Source organism: Prenolepis imparis, unplaced genomic scaffold, assembly GCF_030444845.1.
Source record: "Prenolepis imparis isolate NDT839.2.m4 unplaced genomic scaffold, iyPreImpa1.0 SCAF_14, whole genome shotgun sequence".
NCBI lineage: Eukaryota > Metazoa > Arthropoda > Insecta > Hymenoptera > Formicidae > Prenolepis > Prenolepis imparis.
In genome coordinates, this window is record NW_028141172.1 from 6477883 (window position 1) to 6500938 (window position 23056).

Genomic DNA, 23056 nt, shown 5'->3' on the forward strand with positions numbered 1-23056 from the left:
ATAATTTATGTAAGATTATGTCAAACTAAAATATAAAATATCTCGTAAAGTATTCATTTTTGGTCATCTTACCCTAATAACTTTTTACGCCAAATATTGCGAGGAATTATTTATTTAAAAAAATTAAGGTAGCTCTCTATTTAGAAAAGGAAAACATAAATAATCTTCAGATGACCTCGAAAATCGTCTCCTTAGAAATCAGTCAGTAGCGACAATTTCTTTCCTCCTTGAAATTTTACCATTTTTATTTTAACACTTTTTTCGTATTTTATTTAATTCCGAAAATATTTTCCTGGAAAAATTAAAATAAAACACCCTATATAAAATATCTAACAATATAAAAAAGAAAAATACGTACATTATATACATAAAATATAACATCTGTTAAATATATATAATATAATATAATATATTTAATACATTTTAATAAAAAATTAATATTGTAATAAAAACTTTATAAATAAGTATAAAATTTACCACGTTAAGTTGTTCAATTGAATATGCATTATTAACAGCCACAATTACTGCTGCGTTTATATTGACATGACTATAAGAACAAATAGTATGTATAGATTTTTAATTAACACATACATAATAAATTTTTATGATAATAAACAATATAATTCTATTTAAAAAAATGTTCTTACTCAAAGTCTAGTAATTTATAATATTTCAATAATTTTTGGAGTATTTCAATGTTCTTAGCATGTTTCGATAGAGCAGAAAGAAAAATATTAGCAGTTACAGAATTAACTTTACGCTCTATTTCTTTTGCTATTGTTTCTTTTTCTTCATCTATAATATCATTTTTATAGTTTGATAATCGGGACAGATAATATAACATTATTAAGGTATCCTCGTTACAAATAAGGCCCTCCAACATTTTATAATCAGATTTTTCTTTGTATATTCTGAATGCTTCCTCCCATACAGGGATCCATGTAGTAAATTTCGCGTATCTAAAACCATTACAGTAAGTCCATTTTTGCCATCCAGGTAAAATTCTGCGCAAAACAGAAAAAAATTTTGAATTTTTACGTGCTTCTTATCTTAATGAGCTACGTCAACTGATTTACGCCGTGCAATTCACGAAAATGGACCATCTATTTATAAGTTTTGCAATTCTCACTCTGTTATTTGTCATTGCCTAACTGATCATTCTACATAATTGGCACTAAAATTTTCTCAAACAGACTACAGACTTGAAGCTTTATTTTTGCTTTTTAAGCACCTTAATATCACAATTATTAGCTAAGTTATAAATTCTCCAACTTTCACAATTTTTTACTATTTGTCAAGTGTATTTTTTTCTTTGGCCGAGTGTATATACATTAATATATACATCCATATATTTATATTTGATTTTGCATGGTTTCTTTCTCCAGTATTAAATATATCGAAAATAAGCGTACAAAATTTAAAAAGGTATTAAGAAATATTATGATTAAAAGACACTTACGAGTACATATTTTCTGTAGTATTATCTAAATATAATTCTAAATGACGTTGAGCAGCTTCAATGCACAAAGCATTACCGATAATACATGCGATTCTTGAGAGTTCTTGTTTTAAAGATTTATCAAGATCGTTGTTAGTAGGTATCATTTGATCGTACGTATCCTTAGGTATAAGTAGAAACAGGTTTCTTATTTTCGACAATACTTCCTGCAATTTAGTAAAAAATTAGTTTTTATATATTTCAGTCATAAAATTATGTACAAACACATATATATAATATATATGTATATGCAAAAAATTTACATTCTTATTGACTAGAACTATTTAACATTTCCGTAAGAGATTACAATATACTTTAAATTAATTAATTTCTTAAATAATTTTTTATACCTTTTAAATACATAAAATTATAACATGTTATATTTTACCTAATTCATAATTTTTTAAGTAATATTAGATTATTACACAGAAAATACATATTAGGTAATAAATTTCAAATTTGCACAAGGATATTTAATAATAAATGTTTGCAATTATAAGAGACTTCATAAATCATATTATATTTTTTTGAAACTAAAACTCTCAGTTCAAATTTTTGATATGTGTCAATAACATTTTATGATACAAAAAATTTGAATAATTATTCTTTACTTATAATTATTTGTCTATTGTATTATTTACTAAAATTGGGTACAAATTATAATCTTATTCGAATTATAATCACACACACACACACAATTTCAAAATATATATTTAAAATATAATTTCCTAAGAGAAATGTGATATAATAATTAATAAAGTAATATTAAAACATTTTTTTTAAACATGGTTAATAAACATAAAATCTTAAATTGAGAATAATTTAAATTCTTCTTATTCTTGTACCAATAAAAGTGCCTCATGTGCCCAAAGTGCATTATCATAAATCATGTTCAAACAAAAATTAATTTCTTCTTGTTACTGAATCATTAATAAATATCAGCATCTTATTTGTCGGTTGGAATTTAAATGTCTTTTAAAATCAGATTTTTTGTAAAGAAAAAAATAAAGTTGGGAAAATTACTTTATAAAAATAATTTATTATTGTTTCTTATTATAGATTTTAAATTAATAACTCGTTACTGTGATTCATTGTCGATATTGTTAAGTAAAAAGAGTTGGCGAATTGTCACAATTTTTATTTTCTTTAATGATATTAAAGTTAAGTATTATGCATAAAACAAAAAAATTTTTTTAATATTACATTTTTTTCTAAAATGTAATAAAAGCGATATAACTTGATAATCTGTGTATAAAGTATATAATAGTTTAATAATTGTGAATCCTTACACTTTTTAATTGGAAAAACATCTTTTTTGAAGAACATTGTAAAGAAATTATCTTCGTAATGAAAAAAGTAGGTATGTAAATACGTAAAAATAAGTTTTTTAGTTTAAAATTTCAACAGATTAATATAAATATGAAAATATTGTATATTTTTGCAACTTTGTGCAAATTCAAAATTTTGATCGTATATTATAAATTATAAATTAAATTAAATTAAATTTTATGTTTAAATTTGAATTTAATATCTTTAAATTTGTATACAAAAAACAAAAATAAAAACAAATTTATATCACTTAAATTGATAAAAAAAAAAATTATAAAATTTCATTGCAACTGTGATTAAAAGGTGATTAGAAAACAATATTTAAAAATTGTATCGTAATATTTGAAAGGATTTAATGCTTTTAGTGAGTGCGTTTGCACATATGTTAGAAAATATGCCAGATAAACTCAAAATTAATTATAGAGATAGTATATTTAAAATTTATTGTAACGCATTACTGAAAAAAATTGTAAAGTAGTGGATTTGTTACTAATGCAATTACTACGTTGCCGAATGAAAAAATATATTGTAAAGATAACGAAGCCACACGTAATGCGTTACATTTCGATCTTGAAAGAAGACAACACCCATAATTATAAGATTTCCGTATAATTATCATGTAATTAAGTTTTGTCATTATTCTTAATTACTTAATATCTTAGTATTTAAGCAAGTCAGAATTATGACATAAAATTGTTATCATATAATTTTGTTAGTGATACAATTTAATATTTATATTGATCTAGTATTTAATTTTATTGATATACGAGGTGCATTTTTAAAGTAAAGTCCGTTTTGAAATAAAGAAAATATCTTAATATATAAAAATATATTATTGTAGCCAAAAAATTTTTACAATCTTACTTTATTTTTCCACATAATCACTATTGCCCACGCATTTTTGATATTGTTTCAACATCTTTTTAATTTTATAGTAAAAGTCCGCCGACTGTGTTTTGAACCAGTTAGTAATGCCGTTCTTTAGTTTGCTTTATATTTCGTTCTTTAGTTCGCTTTAGGAAATTAAATAGACAATTCCAAAACCGTAAACTGCTGATTTTCAATAATTTGTGTATTCATTTTTTCTATTAAACCTTCTGTCATCATTGTTGGACTATCTCTACGCTCTTTGTCATGGACATTTGTTTGTCCTTCTCTAAACAAACGACACCATTGCCTAACTTTACTGTCACTCATAACATTTTGTCCAAAACATTACAAAGTTGTCTACTCAATTTCCTAACAACAAACTAAAGAACAGCGTTAATAACTGGTTCAAGACACAGGCGGCAGACTTTCAGACGATGGAATTATGAAGCTGTTGAAACGATATCAAAAATGCCTGGAAGTCAATGATGATTATGTGGAAAAATAAAGTAAGCATGTGGAAGATTTTTGCAATAATAAATTATTTTTACATGTTAAGATTTTTTTTTATTTCTAAACGGATCATACTTCACTCTAAAAATGCGCCTTGTACTTTATTAGTGACAGTACCTTGAGCAAATCGGGAAGTTTATCTGGTTCATTTGCAAATGCAAAAATAATCGATGTATATTCAAAAGCTTTAATCATAGGGTACCATGCTATGTAATCTTTCTCTTGCCGTAAGTAGTTTGCAAGATCCCAAAACAAGTAGAAATTAAGTTTTCCATTTATCACCATATAGAATGCATCATCAATAATTTGCGCTCGATTAAGAACATGTATATTACTATAGTTTGCAGAATTTAAATAAAGTGCAAGGTTCACCCAATTCTCCTGATCATAGTTGACGCGATAGTATCCTATTATTAAACATATAAATTTTATCGATTTATTTAAATGTATAATATAAAAAGAATTCTGAATTACATTAATTTTACTTTTGCATATTGTTTTAAACACATATAAACTAATTTATGTAGCAATTGAACGCATGTGTGAGTGTGTGTACATATATTATAATATAATAAAAAAATTCCATTATTAAATTAAAGAATAAAGCTTTAAAAAAATTAATAGAGTACAAAATTGTATGAATTTAAATCAATTATAACTAAAAAATAATATTTATCTAAACCTGTTTAATGATAATATTGCAAAATGTTTTTAAAAATATTATCATTGTTTGTAATATATGAAATATAATTCCAAAATTTATAAAAATATATGTAATAAAGAAAGATTCTTTGTAATGAAAATATTAATATATTATAATCTATATTATAATTTATTTAATATTTACCAGTTTGTTGTATGTTGACAATAATCCATTCAACTTCCTTATCAAGGAGTATTTCCAACGTCGGTCTCGATTTCGTTAAACAATCATAAATATGTGGCAAATTTATGTTAAAATTGATGTCTGTGTTTATAGTATAGGTGACAGGTATAAAATACGGCGTTTCACCCAGTTTGTCTTCAAACTCTTTCGATATTATTACTTGATCGTTTAAATAATCTCGTGTCACATTTAGCACAGAACAATATTTTTGTTTAGTCCAAATATCCATCATCTCTTTCACGTTCTGAAGGTAGTTTACATCGGAACTATCGTATTTTTTTGTCTTATTCTCCATAACGTTCCACAGATCATCGGGAGTTTTTAAATTAGAAGAAGATAGTCTGTAAAATTTAACATATTTGTGGCAATAAATGCTACATGATATAAATGATTCGCATTAGCAAAATATAAAATTATAATTATCCGTTTTAACGAATACAGCTTGAATAATTTTTACTTTAATATTAACTTTGATTCTTACAAAGGTCAATTAATATAAAGCAGGGGTCGATTTTCTTACAAAATAAAGTTCAAATCAGCAAATTCCATAAAATAACGCTAATATTTGATGCAAACCATAATATAATTTTTTTAATTAATTATTTAATTATTTTATTGTCATATTTCAGTGTTTTTGTTATATATTTAAAAAGATGCAATATATATGTATATATATTTTTTATATATATATATATATACTTTGTCTGAGTATTTGTTTGCATATATTTTTATTATAATAGATCTTATTTGTTTTTTAACTATTTTGTTAACAAATATACTTTTTAACAGCATTTACCAATTTTTTATATTTTAAATTTCAGTTTGTATCACACCCATATTTGAATAATCATCGGATACACTTTCATAAACTTAGCGTATGTTTTTTTATCTGTTTTATAAAAGTTCTTGATATACATTTTTGCTCTTATATTATACATTTTATTTAACGTTTTGTGTATATATTTATTATGGATTATATATGTATATCGGAAATTTCCCAACTATTGACCGATGGATAATATTAAATTATTTAATAACTTCACGTAATATGATTTAAGTATTACTTTATATATTAGATCTCATTAAAAATTGTTATAAATAAGATTATTATTATTGCTAGTTGGACTTTAATTTGTATTAAAATCAGTCCATTTTATAATACATGTTTTAAAAATTTAAAATTTCGTATGACATTCGAAATAAATACAATATTTGGTTTGGTTTTTGTTTCTTTGTGAAGAAAGTTTTATGCTTTTGTGTGTTATTTAATAATTATAAGACTAATTAAAATAAACGAGATTAATTATAGAATACTTAATAAAGATTTATTTTAGAAAAATGTTATGGTAATCCATATTTAGAAAAACTTTTATAATTATTATATTACAACATAAGTAACATTTACTTTACATACGTATTGATAGATGTCCAAAATATATTATCGGGAATTACACTTTGTAACATGCGCCATATAAGGGCTCCTATAAAAATATAAAGTATGCGTAGTTACATTTTAAATAATTTTACTCCATAATGTACATAAATTTGTAAACATAACTAATAATATAATACTATATATATGAACTAATTATAATTAAAAGAAAATTATTTTTAACATAAATATAAGCAAATAAGAAGAAATAAATGCAGAATTTAATTTGATTAATTTGTTATTATTGTTATTAATACATGTTTATGGTTGGCAATGTAATTATTGTTTAATTATATTATTAAACAAATTTTTTATATAAATATATATCTGCATGTGTAAATACATATATACAGGGTGTCACTTCAATTCCGCCCACTAAGTTCAAAAAAGAAAATTGTTCAGGACTTTTCGATTTATTTTTTGGTAAGGAATAACGCTATGTATTTAGTGGGTGGTCTTTAAGTGACACCCTGTATATATATTTATATATATTTTAATTAATTCATAATTTATAATTCAAATGTACATACATACATACCTTTAATAGGAGAAAAAAAAAATTTTGAACTAATTTTAAACGTATCGCTTGTGTCTTCCTTAACATTATTTGTATTCGTTGTACCGTTTATTGTTAGAAATCGAGATTCATATTGAGCCTGAACTACGAACAAGTCCATCATCCGGATATCTGGTAAATCCTACGGACAAATAGATGTATCCGAATAAATATAAAATGGTGAAAGAAAATCACATTAATAATACGAAATAATGAATAAAATTATTATAGCTATTTCTAAAAATCCTTTGTTATTTTATATATTCATTTAAATTAAAATAATTTTTTTTAGTAAAATTTGTTCACAACTACATATTTAACAATTTGATAAAAATTATTATCGTAGATTTAAAAATATAAACGCGAGTTCTTCATAAAATCTAATATCGAATTTTAAGTATAATTTTTATCAGCTCTGTAATGTTTTTATTTTTTTTTTCAAATAGTGATGATATTGCAAAATAGTGAAAAAAATAATATATTGATATTTCTTTTATATTTTTTTCGAATAAGAAGGCAATTTCAAAATTTTACATTTTGTCAGAATATCAACCATAATTTTCTTATAATTAACGTTAGAAATGTTAGAAGACCAACCTGATTGACGATATACGTTCCGAAAAACAGAATGAACCCCTCATTTAACCACCAGTGAGACAAATGAATAGAATCAAAGAGATAACCATACCATTGAGATATTATATCATGAGCTATTGAGCGCATCATTATAAATTTATGCGCAGGAAGATGTAATTTCTCGTTGTAAATAATATCAGCTTCACTGAAAATTGTTTGTTAATAATATTATTATTTCGAACCATTTTGTTATAAACTTGGATATTTTGTTTATATACAAATTAAATGTTTTTACATATGTATATTAAAGAAATATAATTCAAGTATTGTCATACATAATTAAAATTTTAATAAACATAAGAATATATAATTATACATTAGTACACAAAAAAGTTGTTAGTTTTTTGTAACAATTTATTCGATGTATTATATGTGTTAATTATATGTAATTATTTTATATAACTTTATTCTTTTATTTCCCAAAAACAGAATAAGTATATAGTAATTTTATTTTCCATTATTTTTGTTATCATTTATTTCTCAAAGTGTTAGAATAAATCTTCTAGCCATTTTTCGATAAATATATAAAAAAAAATAATTATACTCATACACATACACAATGCGTTTAGTAATAAAAGTAAGCTCAGTAATTAGAACAGAAACATATATTTTTAACATAAAAACTAAAAATTGTATTAAATCGTTGATAATATTTAAATTCTTAGTTTGATATAACGACGAAAAAGTTTCTCCATGATGGAATGTCTATTACATATCTATAAATGTAAGTTATTCAGTAATTGGATTATAGTAAATATTACATATACATGTGTTTTATTGCGTCATTCATTATAATTGCTTATAGGAATTACTTGATCATCGATAAAAGCACATATTTCCAAATTATATAAAATATACTACTCTCTAAATTGTTAAAATAAATAAATAATTGAATAAATACCGTTATAGTCTGCATTTAATTAAGCCATCAGATGTAACAATAAAAGTAGAAAAATGCATATCTTTGAATTTTAAGTTTTCAAAATAATAATATAATATTTTAATGATATATTCAATATATGTTTACAGTTATTTGTAGAATAAATGTATTACTTGTAAATAATCAGACCACAGGTTCGCCTAATTTTGTTCTTGAAATTCGGAACGGCGACATAATCCACTTTTGAAACGTTTTTCAGGATATTCCAATCGTTTTCTAAACGCAAAGTTATCATTGTAGCAACATATAGACCGAATTTCACGTAGGGTGCAAAATACGGTCTGCACCACGTCTCAGTGACAGTCTTGTTCCAATTAAAAATATGAATTGGATGCAGACCATCAACTTTATATATTAAAATTGCTACGTCGTTTGGAGATATTTCAGATGTCGTTTGGAAATGAGTAAGTAATATCGTGCCATTGGCTATAATATCGTATTCTCGTATCGGCATATGCGATAGAGCTCGGTATCCTTTGTCATGTTCTACGGAAATTTTAAAGGTGGCACTTAATTTCGGGTCGTCCATACATGGAAATAACTCTCGGGCTGTTTCTTCCTGATTTAGTATCGCGAGCATCCACCTATCACATTTTAATGACATGCTTTAGAGAATGACAACTTTTCAGCAATTACTGATACAACTATTATTAAGAAAGCATTACAGAATGCATCAGCGCAATATATAAATAATGTTAAAATAATAATATGATAATGATTATCGCTCATTGTTCATTATTATTTATAATTATATGTATAGTTTTACACATACATATACACATACATATACACAACAGGACAAATATAATATTATTTTTCTATAATACAGGGTAGTTCTGAAATACTATGCCAAAATCAGGGATTGGGCTCGTCATAAGGATGAAAAATGTTCATTTGTACATTAGTCCAAAAACGGCTTCTTCAGGAATTACAATTCATCTAATTATTTAATAATTAATACCTGATTAAAAAAAATGGAAGGCCAACGAAAAGAAAGAACTTTATTTTTATTTACAGATTTACAGATATTGTTGAAAATATTTACCATTAACTGAAACACACATTTCCATTCGTCTAACCATTGAATTTTTCCGTTCGACTAATACTTCGAGATACCGGAAGAAGGGATCGAGATTGTTGTGCTTTAAATTTTGAAGTGTTGCTTCGCGCGTATAATATACTCGATTAATCTTATTAAACACCTTAATGTATAAAAAGTACAAATCATAATAAGGTACGATAAGAACTTTGAAAGTATTTATTCTTTGAAATTGATAATTAAATGAGTCGTAACTCTGAAGGAAGTATTTTTAGACTAATGTTTATAAGAACTTTTTTCATCCTTATGACAAGCTCAATCCAATTCTTGATTATGGCCAAGTATTTCAAGACTATCTTGTATATTAATGCATAAAATTATTTTATAGTTGTATATAAAATATGGTACACAAAAGCAATATTAAATTATATAGTTTTGCGTACGCGTGGGTATGCATATGTAGAAATGTGTTTAAAATTTATGCAATAATTGTTATTCTTTAATAGTACACTTACTGTGATTCTTATTTAATGTTAATGTGATTGTGTGTAATGCATTTCTTAACTTAATACTACTTATTTATATTTACATATATTATTATGAGGATATTTAGATTTTTCATTAAAGAACAATGCAACTAATGTAAATATTTATATAGTGTTCGATATATATATTATGTTAATATATATTATGTAAAGTATAATCATACTCAGGTATAAAGAAGTTTTCCTTGCAACATTGTCAACAACATATTTTTTGTAAATCATCGTAAAAAAGAAATTAATACATATAGTATTTAATGGTAATATAAATAATTTGTAAAATATAATAATAAATGTATACAAATTTTAATAAATATGACTTATAATTTATAATTAAATATACATAATATGTATATATATTGTATATGTATATTATGTATTTATATTATATGCACTTATAAATATTTATATATATATATATATATTTATATATTTATATTTTTATATTATTTATACATTTATTTATTGTTAATTTTTAATATATTTTTATATTTACTCACTCATCCTGTTTATGGTTTTCGTACCAATAAGTTCTCAAAAACTGTAAAGTATATCGTCCATATATATGGTTCTCAAATTTTATATTCAAAATATAATATCCTTCTTCGAATTTATTATGAAGACTTAATTGTTCATCGAAATTAGCAATGGCAGTTCCATATCCAAAAAGTATATAATTTGGTGTATAAATTTTTCGATTCTCTAATGACATCACATTCACTTTTAGTACATTTATATGTATTGATACATCAAAAGTTATGTTCCGTAATGCACAATTAATGGAAACTGAGATATTGGACTCGCCCTTTAACATATATTTTGATTCCAGTTTTAGCTTCAAATCATAATGGTATGGTACCAGACAGTTTGACGAAAAAGCCATTGCCATTACAACGATGTGTAATAAAATATTTAATGACAGTTTTAGGAACATTATATCAGTTTTTGCTTCAAATCTGCAAACATATATTTTTTTTAAGATTGAAATGAGAAACAAAAATGCATAACAAGTTAATATAAGAAGAATGCAAAACTGTCGACTTCTCTCTAAGAAAAGGGAAACGTATCAAAAAATTGCAGCAATTTAGAAAAATATACAATCTATTTATATAGTTGTAAATTTTTATAAATATTTTTTAAATATGTATATTGCGTTTTATGTTAAGGCTTCTTGTAACTGGCTACGGCCACGTTAGATTGTGACGTCAGAGGCGAGAAAATACACGTTAAGAATATTTGCGCGCCATTTTTATATAAAAATATATTTTGATAAAACGTAACTTTAGATGATTTTAGCACACTTTTAAAATACTCCTAAAATTTTTCCTTTCACAGTCAATCAACAATTGTAAAATAATTGAAACAGCAAACTTTGTCACGCGAAATGTCTGCGCATGTGCAAAGATCTGATGGACTGGTCCTCATTTCACAATTACTTTACAGTTGTTGATTGATTATAAAGGGAAAAAGATAATTTTCGGAATATTTTAGAAGTATATATACTAAAGCAATCTAAAATTGTATATTATCATAATATCTTCTTATCTAAAAATGACACGCAAAAATTTTCAGCCTGTATCTTCTCTCTACTTTGTTGAATGTTGTTTCTTCGTTAAGAACACTCATTAAATACACTCGGCCAAAAAAAGCGGTTTACTTCAAGAGTAGTAAAAAATTGTGAAAGTTTAAAAATTTATAACTCAGCTAATAATTATGATATTAAGGTGTTTAAAAAAAGAAAATAAAGCTTGAAGTCTGTAGTTTGAGAAAATTTTAGTGCCGATTACGTGGAATGATCAATTTTGCAATGAAAAATGACAGAGTGTGAACCTGCAAAATTGATAAATAAAAGATCCACTTTCCTGAATTGCACGGCGTGAATCAGATGACGTAGCTCAATGGGATAAAAAACACGTGAAAATTTAAACTTTTCTCTTTAAAATGCGTTTTGGTGGAATTCGATACAATAATTTTTCGCCGACTTATCTCAATTTGAAAAAAATCGGTTTTTAACGACAAATTATGACATAAAATTTGTACTTGCTATATTTAATATAATATAAAATATAAAAATAAAAATAAAAAATTATAATTTTTGTGTTAGAAAACCGACTATATTCTATTTGAGATAGCTCAGCGCAATATTATCGTATCGAATTCTGCTAAAGCGCATTTTTACGAGAAAAGTTTGAATTTTCACGTTTTTTTTTTGTCTCATATGTCAATTGATTCACGCCGTGCAATTCAGGAAAGTGGACCTTTTAGTTATCAGATTCTAACTCTGTTATATTTCATTGCAAAACTGGTCATTTCACGTAATTGGCACTAAAATTTTCTCAAACTAGAGACCTCAAGCTTTATTTTCGTTTTTTAAACACATCGATATTATAATTATTATTTGAGTTATAAATTCTTAAACTTTCACAATTTTTTACTACTTTTTAAGAGTACCGTTTATATGGCAGTGTAGAACAGAAAACAGAAAACAGAAAACAGAAATACTAAAGAAATATATGAAAATAAATGGAAAACTCTCGATATCTGAGAGAAAGGAATATGTAAATAAATTACAATAATTTATATAAAAAGATTAATTTGTTTAAATAATTGATCATTAAGGAATTTTTATATATAAAAATTAGAGTACTACAAGCAGCGCGCTAATTATTGTGTATATTTATATTTGATGTAAAGTATGCAACTTTTAATCGCTTACAGAATATCAAAATGATTATAGCAGTGACAACTCAGTATAACAAAAATAATCAACATCTTAAACTCAGCACGGTAATTAGACATCAATTTATCACGATATTAATCAAAATTTGCGTTGGACATCTTAGATTTGTGAAAGCTGTCAAATAACGCGATCGTGTTTGAGACAGCTCCATTTTTTATAACGGGAAAATAATAGAAGATTGTTTCATCGCGCGGTTATTCGACATCGAGAGAACCAATTAACATCGCGGAAAAGCGGTTTTCCTTTTTAATAATATAAATGAATTGCAGTTTGTATATTCACATCAAGGTACATATTAATCTTAATTATATATATATAAATTAATGTTAATTTATGGTTTATTGATTCCTAATGCAAAACAACAATAATGTTATATTAGATAGATTGAAATTAAAAACACTAGAAACTATAAAAACTATAATTCATATTATAAACACATAGTTAGAATTATAAATGATAAAATAATATAATAAATATTATTGATAAATAGAGGATAATAATGATAAATATTGAAATATTAAATACTGAATAAATTATAGCACAAATGGTAAATAAATACTATTCACGAGACAAATAAAGAAAAAATATAATTTTTTTTAATTCTTAAAGGAAATTAATTTTATTATTAATATAATCTGAATTTATATGTGACTAGACCAAAAGCTACACGTGTGTAGCCTTACTAAAACAGAGCAATTGAATATTTACCTTGGATTTCGATAATAAATAAATTGTGCAGTATATAAATTATAGTGCGGAGCAGTTATAATCAAGTTAATTGTTTTAGTTTCATCGTGTAAGCTAAATTGTGTCCTCAAACAGTTAAATCTGTAAACAATATTCCTTATATATTAGTTTATTTTTCAAGAATGTCAAGGTTAATACGAAATATCAAGGTAGGTATGAATTTTCTTTATTCTATATTTATTTAATGTTATAAATCTTTCTGTATCGTGTATATTATAATTTTATATAAAACAAGTTTGATTAAGAGATACATTATATTGTTTCTTTTATTAATATTGAATTAAGATGTAGTTCCATAAAGGTATGGTCCTTTTCGACTTTGTGAAAAGCTTTCTTTCAGATCAAAATGAAATTCAGTAAAGAGAATTTTGGTCAATACTTATACGAAAGTAATTTAATCAAAGAGAAAATGTTACAAAATATGGTTATTGTGCACATTTGTGATGACTGCATCAATTTGAAATATGTGAAAGAAAAAAGCTTATAGTATTCTTAAGAAAATTGTTCCTCACTCTTAGTTTAAAAAGGTGAAATTATTACAAAAATTTAAATTATAATATGTATATTATTCAAATATTGTATTATAAAGGCTTGTAGGATTCAACATTCATTTCGTAGTGTTTATATCCTGTTCACGCATGATAGTATGATTTTCTTACATTTTTTAATTAGTCGCTATTCGTGACAATTTTTCCATTTGTGTATATGTAAAGGATGAGATGGTTAGTTTTTCTTCTTAGAGGCTGGAGGGAGAGAGATAAAATTTTTTTCACGTTTATATACATATATATTGTTTTTACATACACAGCAGCAAATTACATTGCATTAATTAAAATATCATATGTCGCAACACATACATATATTAAGTATTATACTTTTTAGCATTTTCTCTTAAAAATTAAATTTCTAATAGGTGTTGAAGGTAAAATTTCCTTTAGAGGTTTTTATTTTAATCTGAAATAAAGTTTTATATTGATGGAGATAAACTCTTTTCAAAACTGTATTTAAATTTAGAAATATATAATGCATCGATTTTAACTTAAGAATGTATAAAATAATTCCTTTTAATAACTGGGCTTTGTTCGTTATTAGTTTGACATATGTTTATTAATATGTTATTAATTTATTAATATCAGATTTTTATGTATCATTAGTAAGTTATATATACAAATAAATTACGTTCCGAAATTCATTGCCAGTACAGGAAACCTATAGTTTACGTATATTGTAAAAAAAAAAAGAAAACAAAGATATAGCTGTCGCAAATTTATTTCAAATTTTGTTTAATACACGTTTTAAAAGCAATTCAGATTAAGATTAAATAAAAGACGCAAAAACACTTTTCATTATCGTTGTATACATATTTTTTTACAAAAAAAGAATCATTTATTCCGCTTATTTGTTTATTTTCTTCATATTATTACATATTAACTTAATTTAACATAATTTTACAGGGAACGTTGACTCTCGATATCTGTTAGAAATTAAATGTATTCAACAGAGCAATTTGTTTTTAATTGTAATTTGTTAAAAAAAAAAAATAAAGAATAAAGACAATAATTGAAATAAAAAGAATATAAATGATTTCTTAGAAACAAAATAACATATTTTCTAGAAAATAAATATCTGTAATCGTGTGTCATCATTTCTTCTACATATTTTTATACATATATATGTAAAAAGAAATATCTAAATGTTCAGTATTTTACTTACATTGTTTGTTGAATCACGAACCGTTATTTTATATAGCTAAAAGTGCTAGCCAAAAGTATCACTCAATCTTGATTTCACCTCTTCGAACAACCATCAAATACTGACGGTATCATAACATATGAAATACACAATGTCATGTAAATATCTCCTTAAAGCATGTGTCACACTGCGAATTTTCGACTACCTAATCAGAACAGAATGTAGATTAAGGATTCAGATTACCAATACTTCCAAAAGTGAATATAATTTACAAGATATTTTATATTTCAATTTAATATTATTTTACATAAACTATAAAATATCTCGTAAAATATTCAATCTTCAATGATGTTATCAATACAGTTATATAAAACAAATAAAAGAAGTTAAGGAAAAATTAATTGGTTTAAAGAAAATACATGGTTGTTTTTAAGACGTACACAACTATTTAATTTCAGGAAAAAAATAAGTTACATCTAGCGATATTAAATTGCAATTTCCTTTTTTTTCTCTTTTTTAATTATTTTTACCTTTTATTACTATTATTTTTTAAAAATTGTGAATGATTAATAAATAAATTATATACAATCGATTTGGTCGATATATCGATTTGGTCGATACTTATAAGAAAGTCATTTTTTCAAAGAGAAAATGTTACAAAATATGATTATTGTGCACATTCGTGATGACTGTAGCAATTTGAAATATATGAAAGAAGAAAGCTTTTATAGTATTCCCATCAAAAGACGACGAGAACTCGCAAAAAAAACGAGTCTATCTTTAGGGAGAAATCAGAAAAGCAAATAATAAAAATAAAAACGTGCCGAGCAAAACGGCACCGCCGCGGAAACTCTCGTGAGAAACCTCGCGGATCACTCAAGATCTCGAGAATTGACTACGAGATTCGTGATCCCGTTTTTTCGCTTCTTTCCCTCCTTCAATATTATACCGGTACTCTCTCTCCCTCTCTTTAAAAATTATACCAGCGCAAATATAATATAAATAGAATCGATAACGATAAACTAGAAAAAGTGTAAACTCCAGAATAAATTTCAAGAATTATTTCAAAACCACTCTCTTTTTTTTGATCGATTGATTTTTTTTATTCTTCACTTTTATCAGTGGACGATTTAAAAAATGTGCCTTGCGGGCTGGAGCGAGGCGCGCTCGAAATAGACGGAATCGGCGGCTCAGGCGATTGGAGGCTTGGGCCAAAGCAATTATATGAGATTTATACAAGAAAATCGCGAACAGGGAAAGCATAGAAAAATTAAAACAATATATAATATTATAAATATATTAATAATCAAATACAAACTTTTATAAAGGTTAATATAAAACAGTAATGCTAATATCAATATTAATTATTACATTAAAATGGAAATTAATATATAAACTAATATTGCTAATATATTAATATTTACTATTACATTAAATGTACTGACTAAATATTAATATAAGTTGTATATCTATGTGTATTAAATTTAATATCTCATTTTTATTTTAGTACATATCTCAGTTTTGATATTTAATAAGGCATAATGAATATGCAAAAAATCATATTCTTCACATATATACATATATGTATAATAAACATTACATAAGTATTATTAATGCTTATATACGTACTAAAACTAATAATATAAGAGCTTATTTAACGTTAAATATATTTAAAATATAATACAAAATAACTAAAAAGAAAATAATGAAAATCAAATTATCATATAAGTATTTTTAGAATTAAATAATAAATATGTAAAGCATTATAAACATGTAAGAAATTATTTTAAATATCTATGATATATTTTTGAAGATATAATAAATAATGGGTGTTTTACAATTGCAGCTGTTAATGTATATGTGTTACAGTTGCACCTATAATAATTCAATGAAGCCTGGACTTCTGATACAAATTATGAAAAAATGTCATCTGCTCCGATATCTTACGAATACGTATACTGATCGTGGGTGCAAAATGTTCCAAACGTAATGGTGGATATTTATGAAATGATATCGCAAATTTATATATCTGAAATAAATATTATTTTATATTTAATATTTATCAATAAATAATTTCGTAATTAATAATAATGAAAAACGAATGCAAGATTATTAAACAGTAAGCATAAGTAATTATATCGATATACAGTTTTATTTTAATTTCCCCAAGCAAATATCTCTCAAATTAAGCGAAATACGAAAAAAATGATAAAATAAGATTTCAAGAAAGAAATTAGTCGGCGCTTGTAAAAGTATTTAATTTGCAGTTAGCAGCTACATACATTTTCTTACAAACAATAATGTGTTTTCTTTACACCAATTGATTTCTCTTATTATTTTATGCATAAAAGTATTGAAGAAGAATAATCATAAAATGAATATTTTTTTACGAAATATTTCATAATTAATGTCAAACTAAAGTATAAAATATGTCGTAAACTATTTACTTTTTGATCATCTTATCCAAATAACATTTTACGCTAAATATTGCAAAGAATTTATTTATTTAAAAAAATTAAGGTAGCTCTCTTTTTAGTAAAGAAAACATAAATGATATTTAAATAACCTAAAAAATCGCGCTCTAAGAAATCAGTCAGTAGCGACAATTTCTATCCCGCTGGAAATTTTACAATTTTTATTTCGACACTTTTTTCGTATTTTGTTTAATTTCGAAGACATTTTTCTGCAAAAATTAAAATGAAACACCGTGTATAAAATATCTAACAATATGAAAGAGAAAAATACGTACATTATATACATAAAATATAACATCTGTTGAATGTATATAATATAATATAATATATTTAATGCATTTTAATAAAAAATTAATATATTAATAAAAACTTTATAAATAAGTATAAAATTACCTCGTTAAGTTGTTCAATTGAATATGCATTATTAACAGCCACAATTAATGCTGCATTTATATTGACATGACTATAAAAACAAATAATACGTATAGATTTATAATTAACACATACATAATAAATCTGTACGATAATAAATAATATAATTTCATTTAGAAGAGTGTTCTTACCTCAACTTTACTTGTTCATAATGTTCCAATAATTCTTTAAGTATTCTAATGTTGTTAGCATGTTTCGATAGAGCAGAAAGAAAAATATTAGCAGTTACAGAATTAACTTTACGCTTTATTTCTTTTGCTATTGTTTCATCTTCATTATCTATGAATTTATTTTCAAAGTTTGCTAATTGGAACAGATAATAAATGATTATTTGGGGATCCTCGGAACAAATAAGGCCCTCTAACATTTTATAATCAGATCTTTCTTTGTATATCCTGGATGCTTCCTCCCATACAGGCATCCATGTACTCGTATTCGCATACTTTAAACCATTACAGTAAGTCCATTTTTGCCACCCAGGTAAAATTCTGCGCAATACAGAAAAGAATATTGAATTTTCATGTGCTTTCTATCCCATTGAGCTACGTCAACTGATTTACGCCGTGCAATTCACGAAAATGGACCATCTATTTATCAGTTTTGCAATTCTCACTCTGTTATTTGTCATTGCATAACTGATCATTCCACTTAATTAGCACTAAAATTTTCTCAAACAGACTACAGACTTGAAGCTTTATTTTATTTTTTTTTTATACACCTTAATATCATAATTATTAGCTGAGTCATAAATACTTCAACTTTCACAATTTCTTACTATTTTTCAAGTGTACTTTTTTCTTTGGCCGAGTGTATATACATAAATATATACATACATGTTTTTATATTTAATTTTGTATGGTTTCTTTCTCGAGTAATAAATGTATCAAATATAAGCGTACAAGATTTAAAAAAATACTGAGAAATATAATGATTAAAAAACACTTACGAGTACATATTTTCTGTAGTATTATGTAAATATAATTCTACTTGACGTTCAGCTGCTCTAATGCACAAAGTATTATTGATAATACATGCGATTCTTGCGAGTTCTTGTTTTAAAGATTTATCAAGATCGTTGTTAGTTTGTATCATTTGATCGTACGTATCCTGAGGTATAAGTAGAAACAGGTTTCTTATTTTCTCTAATACTTTCTGAAATGTGACAAAAAATAACATTTATAAATTTCAGTTTTTAAATTAGTTACAAACACATATATAATATATATGCAAAAAATATACATTCTTATTGACTAGAATTATTTTATTTTCGTAAGTGATTAAAACTTACTCCAAATTGATTAATCCCTTAAATAATTGTTTATATTGGTTAAATACACTCAAATTCATTTTAATAAAATATATACATATAATTTTTATATGTTTATTATTTACGTAATTTAAAATTTTCTAATATTGGATTATTGAAGAGAAAATACGTAATAGGTAAAAATTTTTAATTTGCACAAAGGAATTATTTAATAAATGTTTTGCAATTATGAGATTTATCACAAATCATATTATATTTTTTTGAAACATAAATTCAGTTAAATTTTTTGATATCTGCTAATAACATTTTATGATAAAACAAATTTGAATATGTATTATTTACTTAATTATTTAATTAAATGTAAACGATAAAAAATATATTAGCGTGATTGTTAAGACGCAGATAATGTTTCTCAGTATGTAGTAATACTAATGTATTTTATTAATAACGGTTGGATACAATGAACGCAAACGTTTGGCCATTATTGTGGCCATCTTTGGCTCATAGATAATTATTAAAACTTAACTTAAATAATTAGACGAATTATTAACATAGTTTGCATGTAAAAACAAAATCGAAAACAAAGCTTCCTCAATGAGAATGCAAAAAAAGGGAAAAGTCAAGTTTAAGATAAGTTAATGTGGAGCATTCTAGCAATGGAAAATCATTGTACTTTATACAGTATGGTAACCGATTATAAGTTACCAATCCACCTGTCTTTTTTATTTTATATAAACTGGGCTCTTTGTAAATGACAAAGGTTCCATTTTTATTACAATGTTATTGTTAAGAGAATTTTCAAAGGGAATTGGAATTAGTTGAAGAATCCGAATCTGGATACAAAAAGATTATTCTTGACTGTGGAATGTTATACGTGTAATGCATAGGTTTTACTATATACACGTTAACGTTATTGTCTTTTATTATCAAGTTCCTATAAATTTTCACGTTCTTTGTATCCAACGCGAGAACGTTTTCGTTTTTTGTATCCAACATTTATTAATAAAATGCATTAGTATTACGACATATTGAGAAACTTGATCTGCGTCTTAACAACCCTGTATGCCTTTTATATTTTACATTAAATTGTTATTTTCGAAGGACCATTTACTTTATTTTTAATTGTTCTTAATTATTCATTTTCAGTATTATCGACAAACGTTGGGTACAAATCATAATCTTATTATAATTATTATCAATATCAATATATATATTTGAGATATAATTTCCTAAGTGAAATGTGAGATAATAATTAATAAAGTTATATTTTAATATATATTTATTTAAGCACGGTTAATAAAAATAAAATTTCAAATTAAGAATTATTCAATTTTTTGTTATTGGACCAAGAAAAGTGCCCCGTGAATTAGTAACCAGTTTCAACAAAAAATTAATTTTTTCTTGATACTGACGCATTAATATCATTTAATTGCACGTTGAAATTTAAATGTATTTTTAAATTAAATTTTTTATAAAAAAAAATAACGGAAGAATTATTTTATAAAATAAAAATAATTCATTATCGTTTCTCATTATAGATTTTAAATTAATAACTTTATACTGTCATTCGTTGTCGATATTGTAAAGAAACTTACGTTATCCTATTGTTATACAATTTTCATTTTCTTTTTAATGCTATTAAAGTTAAGTTCTATGCATAAAACACAAAAATTTTTTAAATACTATATTTTTCTTTAAAAATATAATAAAAGCGATATAATTTTAATATATATATATATATATATAATACAAAATAAAATACAAAATAATTTTATAATTTTAAATCTTCATATTTATTAATCGGAGAAACATCTTTAATTTTGAAAAACGTTGTAAAAAAATTTGTCTTTATAATGAAAAAAGTAAGTATTTAAATACATAAAAATTAATATTTTAGTTTAATATTATAACAGAATAATTTGAATTTGAAAAAATCGCTTATTTTTACACTTTTAACTTTTTGGAGATTCAAAATTTCAGTCAAGTATTATAGTTTATAAAAATTAAATTAAATTTTATGTTTTAATTAATTTCTAATATGTATGAATTTGTATACGAATAACAAAAATAAAACATAATAAATACAATTTACATTACATAAACTGATTTAAATAAAAATCATACAATTTCATTGCAACTGTGATTAAAAGGTTATTAAAAAAACAATATTTTCAAATTGTATCGTAATATTTAGAACAATTCAATGCTTTTATGAGCGTGTGCTTGTGTGTGCGTTTGCACTTATGTGTATGTAAGAAAATATATCAGGTAACCTCAAAAGTAACTGTAGGGATATATTTAAAATTTGTTTTAACGCATTATACTGAAAAAAATGTAAAGTTGAATTTGTTACAAATGGCGTTATTATGTTTCCCAGAGAGAGAGAGAGAGAGAGAGAGAGAATAAAGAAAAAATATTGTGAACATTACAAAGCCACAATTAAAATGTTACATTTTGATCCTTAAAAAAAACAGCACATTATTATAAGATTTTCGAATTATATAATTATGTTTATTATTTTATTTTTCATTACCCAACAACTTACTATTTAAGCAAGTTAGAATAATGATATAAAATTGTTATCATATAACTTTGTTAATGATACAAATTTGTATCCTTATTGACCTAATATACAACACAAAACACAATTTTATTGATGTACAAAGCGTATTTTTAAAGTAAGGTCCGTATTAAAATATAAAAAAGATCTTAACAGATAAAAAAATGTAATATAAGCAAAAAACTTCTACAAGTTTACTTTATTTTTCCACATAATCATAATTGATTCTACGTATTTTTAATATCAGAATTTTTGATATCAGAACAGCGTTACTAACTGGTTCAAAACAAAGGCGGCAAACTTTTAAGACAATGGAATTAGGAAGCTGTTGAAACAATATCAGAAATGCGTGGAAGTCAATAATGATTATGTGGAACAATAAAGTAAACTTGTTAAAGTGTTTTGGTTATAATAAATTATTTTTATATGATAAGATGTTTTTTTTTTTTATTTCAAAACGAACCTTACTTTAAAAGTGGGCCTCGTACTTTATTATTGACAGTACCTGGAGCGAATCGGGAAATTCATTTGTATTATTTGGAAATGCAAAAATAACCGATGTATATTCAAAAGCTTTGATCATAGGGTACCATGCTATGTAATCTTTCTCTCGCGACAAGTAGCTCGCAAGTTCCCAGAATATGGCGAAATCAAGTTTTCCATTTATCGCCATATAGAATGCGTCATCGATGATTTGCGCTCGATTAAGAACATGTATATTAGAATAGTTTTCAGAATTTAAGTAATGTACAAGTCTTTGCCAATTCTCGTAATCATAGTTGACGCGATAGTATCCTATTATTAAACAGATAAATTTTATCGATTTTTTTAAATGTATAATATAAAAAGAATTCCAAATTACATTAATTTTATTTTTGCAAGTACTCTGCGTTGATACCACTGCTT

At 24.5% G+C, this 23056-nt stretch overlaps 2 protein-coding genes across 2 annotated transcripts; both read right to left on the bottom strand.

Moving 5' to 3' along the window:
* Positions 1-643: 643 nt before the first annotated feature.
* On the bottom strand, positions 644-15526 carry LOC145945590 (aminopeptidase N-like). The gene is made up of 10 exons (XM_083054648.1): positions 15439-15526; positions 10739-11194; positions 8771-9241; positions 7679-7862; positions 7064-7223; positions 6508-6574; positions 5055-5434; positions 4325-4614; positions 1460-1665; positions 644-1004 (listed from the first exon to the last, which is right to left on the bottom strand). Exons 2-10 carry the CDS (start codon positions 11170-11172, stop codon positions 644-646), a joined length of 2553 nt encoding a protein of 850 aa, XP_082910774.1. The 5' UTR covers positions 11173-11194; positions 15439-15526.
* A 1665-nt stretch (positions 15527-17191) lies between these two features.
* On the bottom strand, positions 17192-22915 carry LOC145945654 (aminopeptidase N-like). The gene is made up of 5 exons (XM_083054729.1): positions 22656-22915; positions 19270-19475; positions 18455-18811; positions 18285-18354; positions 17192-17446 (listed from the first exon to the last, which is right to left on the bottom strand). Exons 1-5 carry the CDS (start codon positions 22821-22823, stop codon positions 17303-17305), a joined length of 945 nt encoding a protein of 314 aa, XP_082910855.1. The 5' UTR covers positions 22824-22915; the 3' UTR covers positions 17192-17302.
* Positions 22916-23056: the final 141 nt, after the last annotated feature.

Coding starts and splice junctions, on each gene's coding strand:
- LOC145945590 (XM_083054648.1), bottom strand. CDS start 11,172: ATGTTCCTAAAACTGTCATTAAATATTTTATTACACATCGTTGTAATG. Junction 7,863..8,770: donor TGTGGTCTGATTATTTACAA/GTAATACATTTA, acceptor AACAATTTTCAG/TGAAGCTGATATTATTTACA. Junction 5,435..6,507: donor TTTTGGACATCTATCAATAC/GTATGTAAAGTA, acceptor TAAATTTTACAG/ACTATCTTCTTCTAATTTAA.
- LOC145945654 (XM_083054729.1), bottom strand. CDS start 22,823: ATGGCGATAAATGGAAAACTTGATTTCGCCATATTCTGGGAACTTGCG. Junction 19,476..22,655: donor AATTTCCCGATTCGCTCCAG/GTACTGTCAATA, acceptor GTCACATTTCAG/AAAGTATTAGAGAAAATAAG. Junction 17,447..18,284: donor CAATTGAACAACTTAACGAG/GTAATTTTATAC, acceptor TATTTATTTCAG/ATATATAAATTTGCGATATC.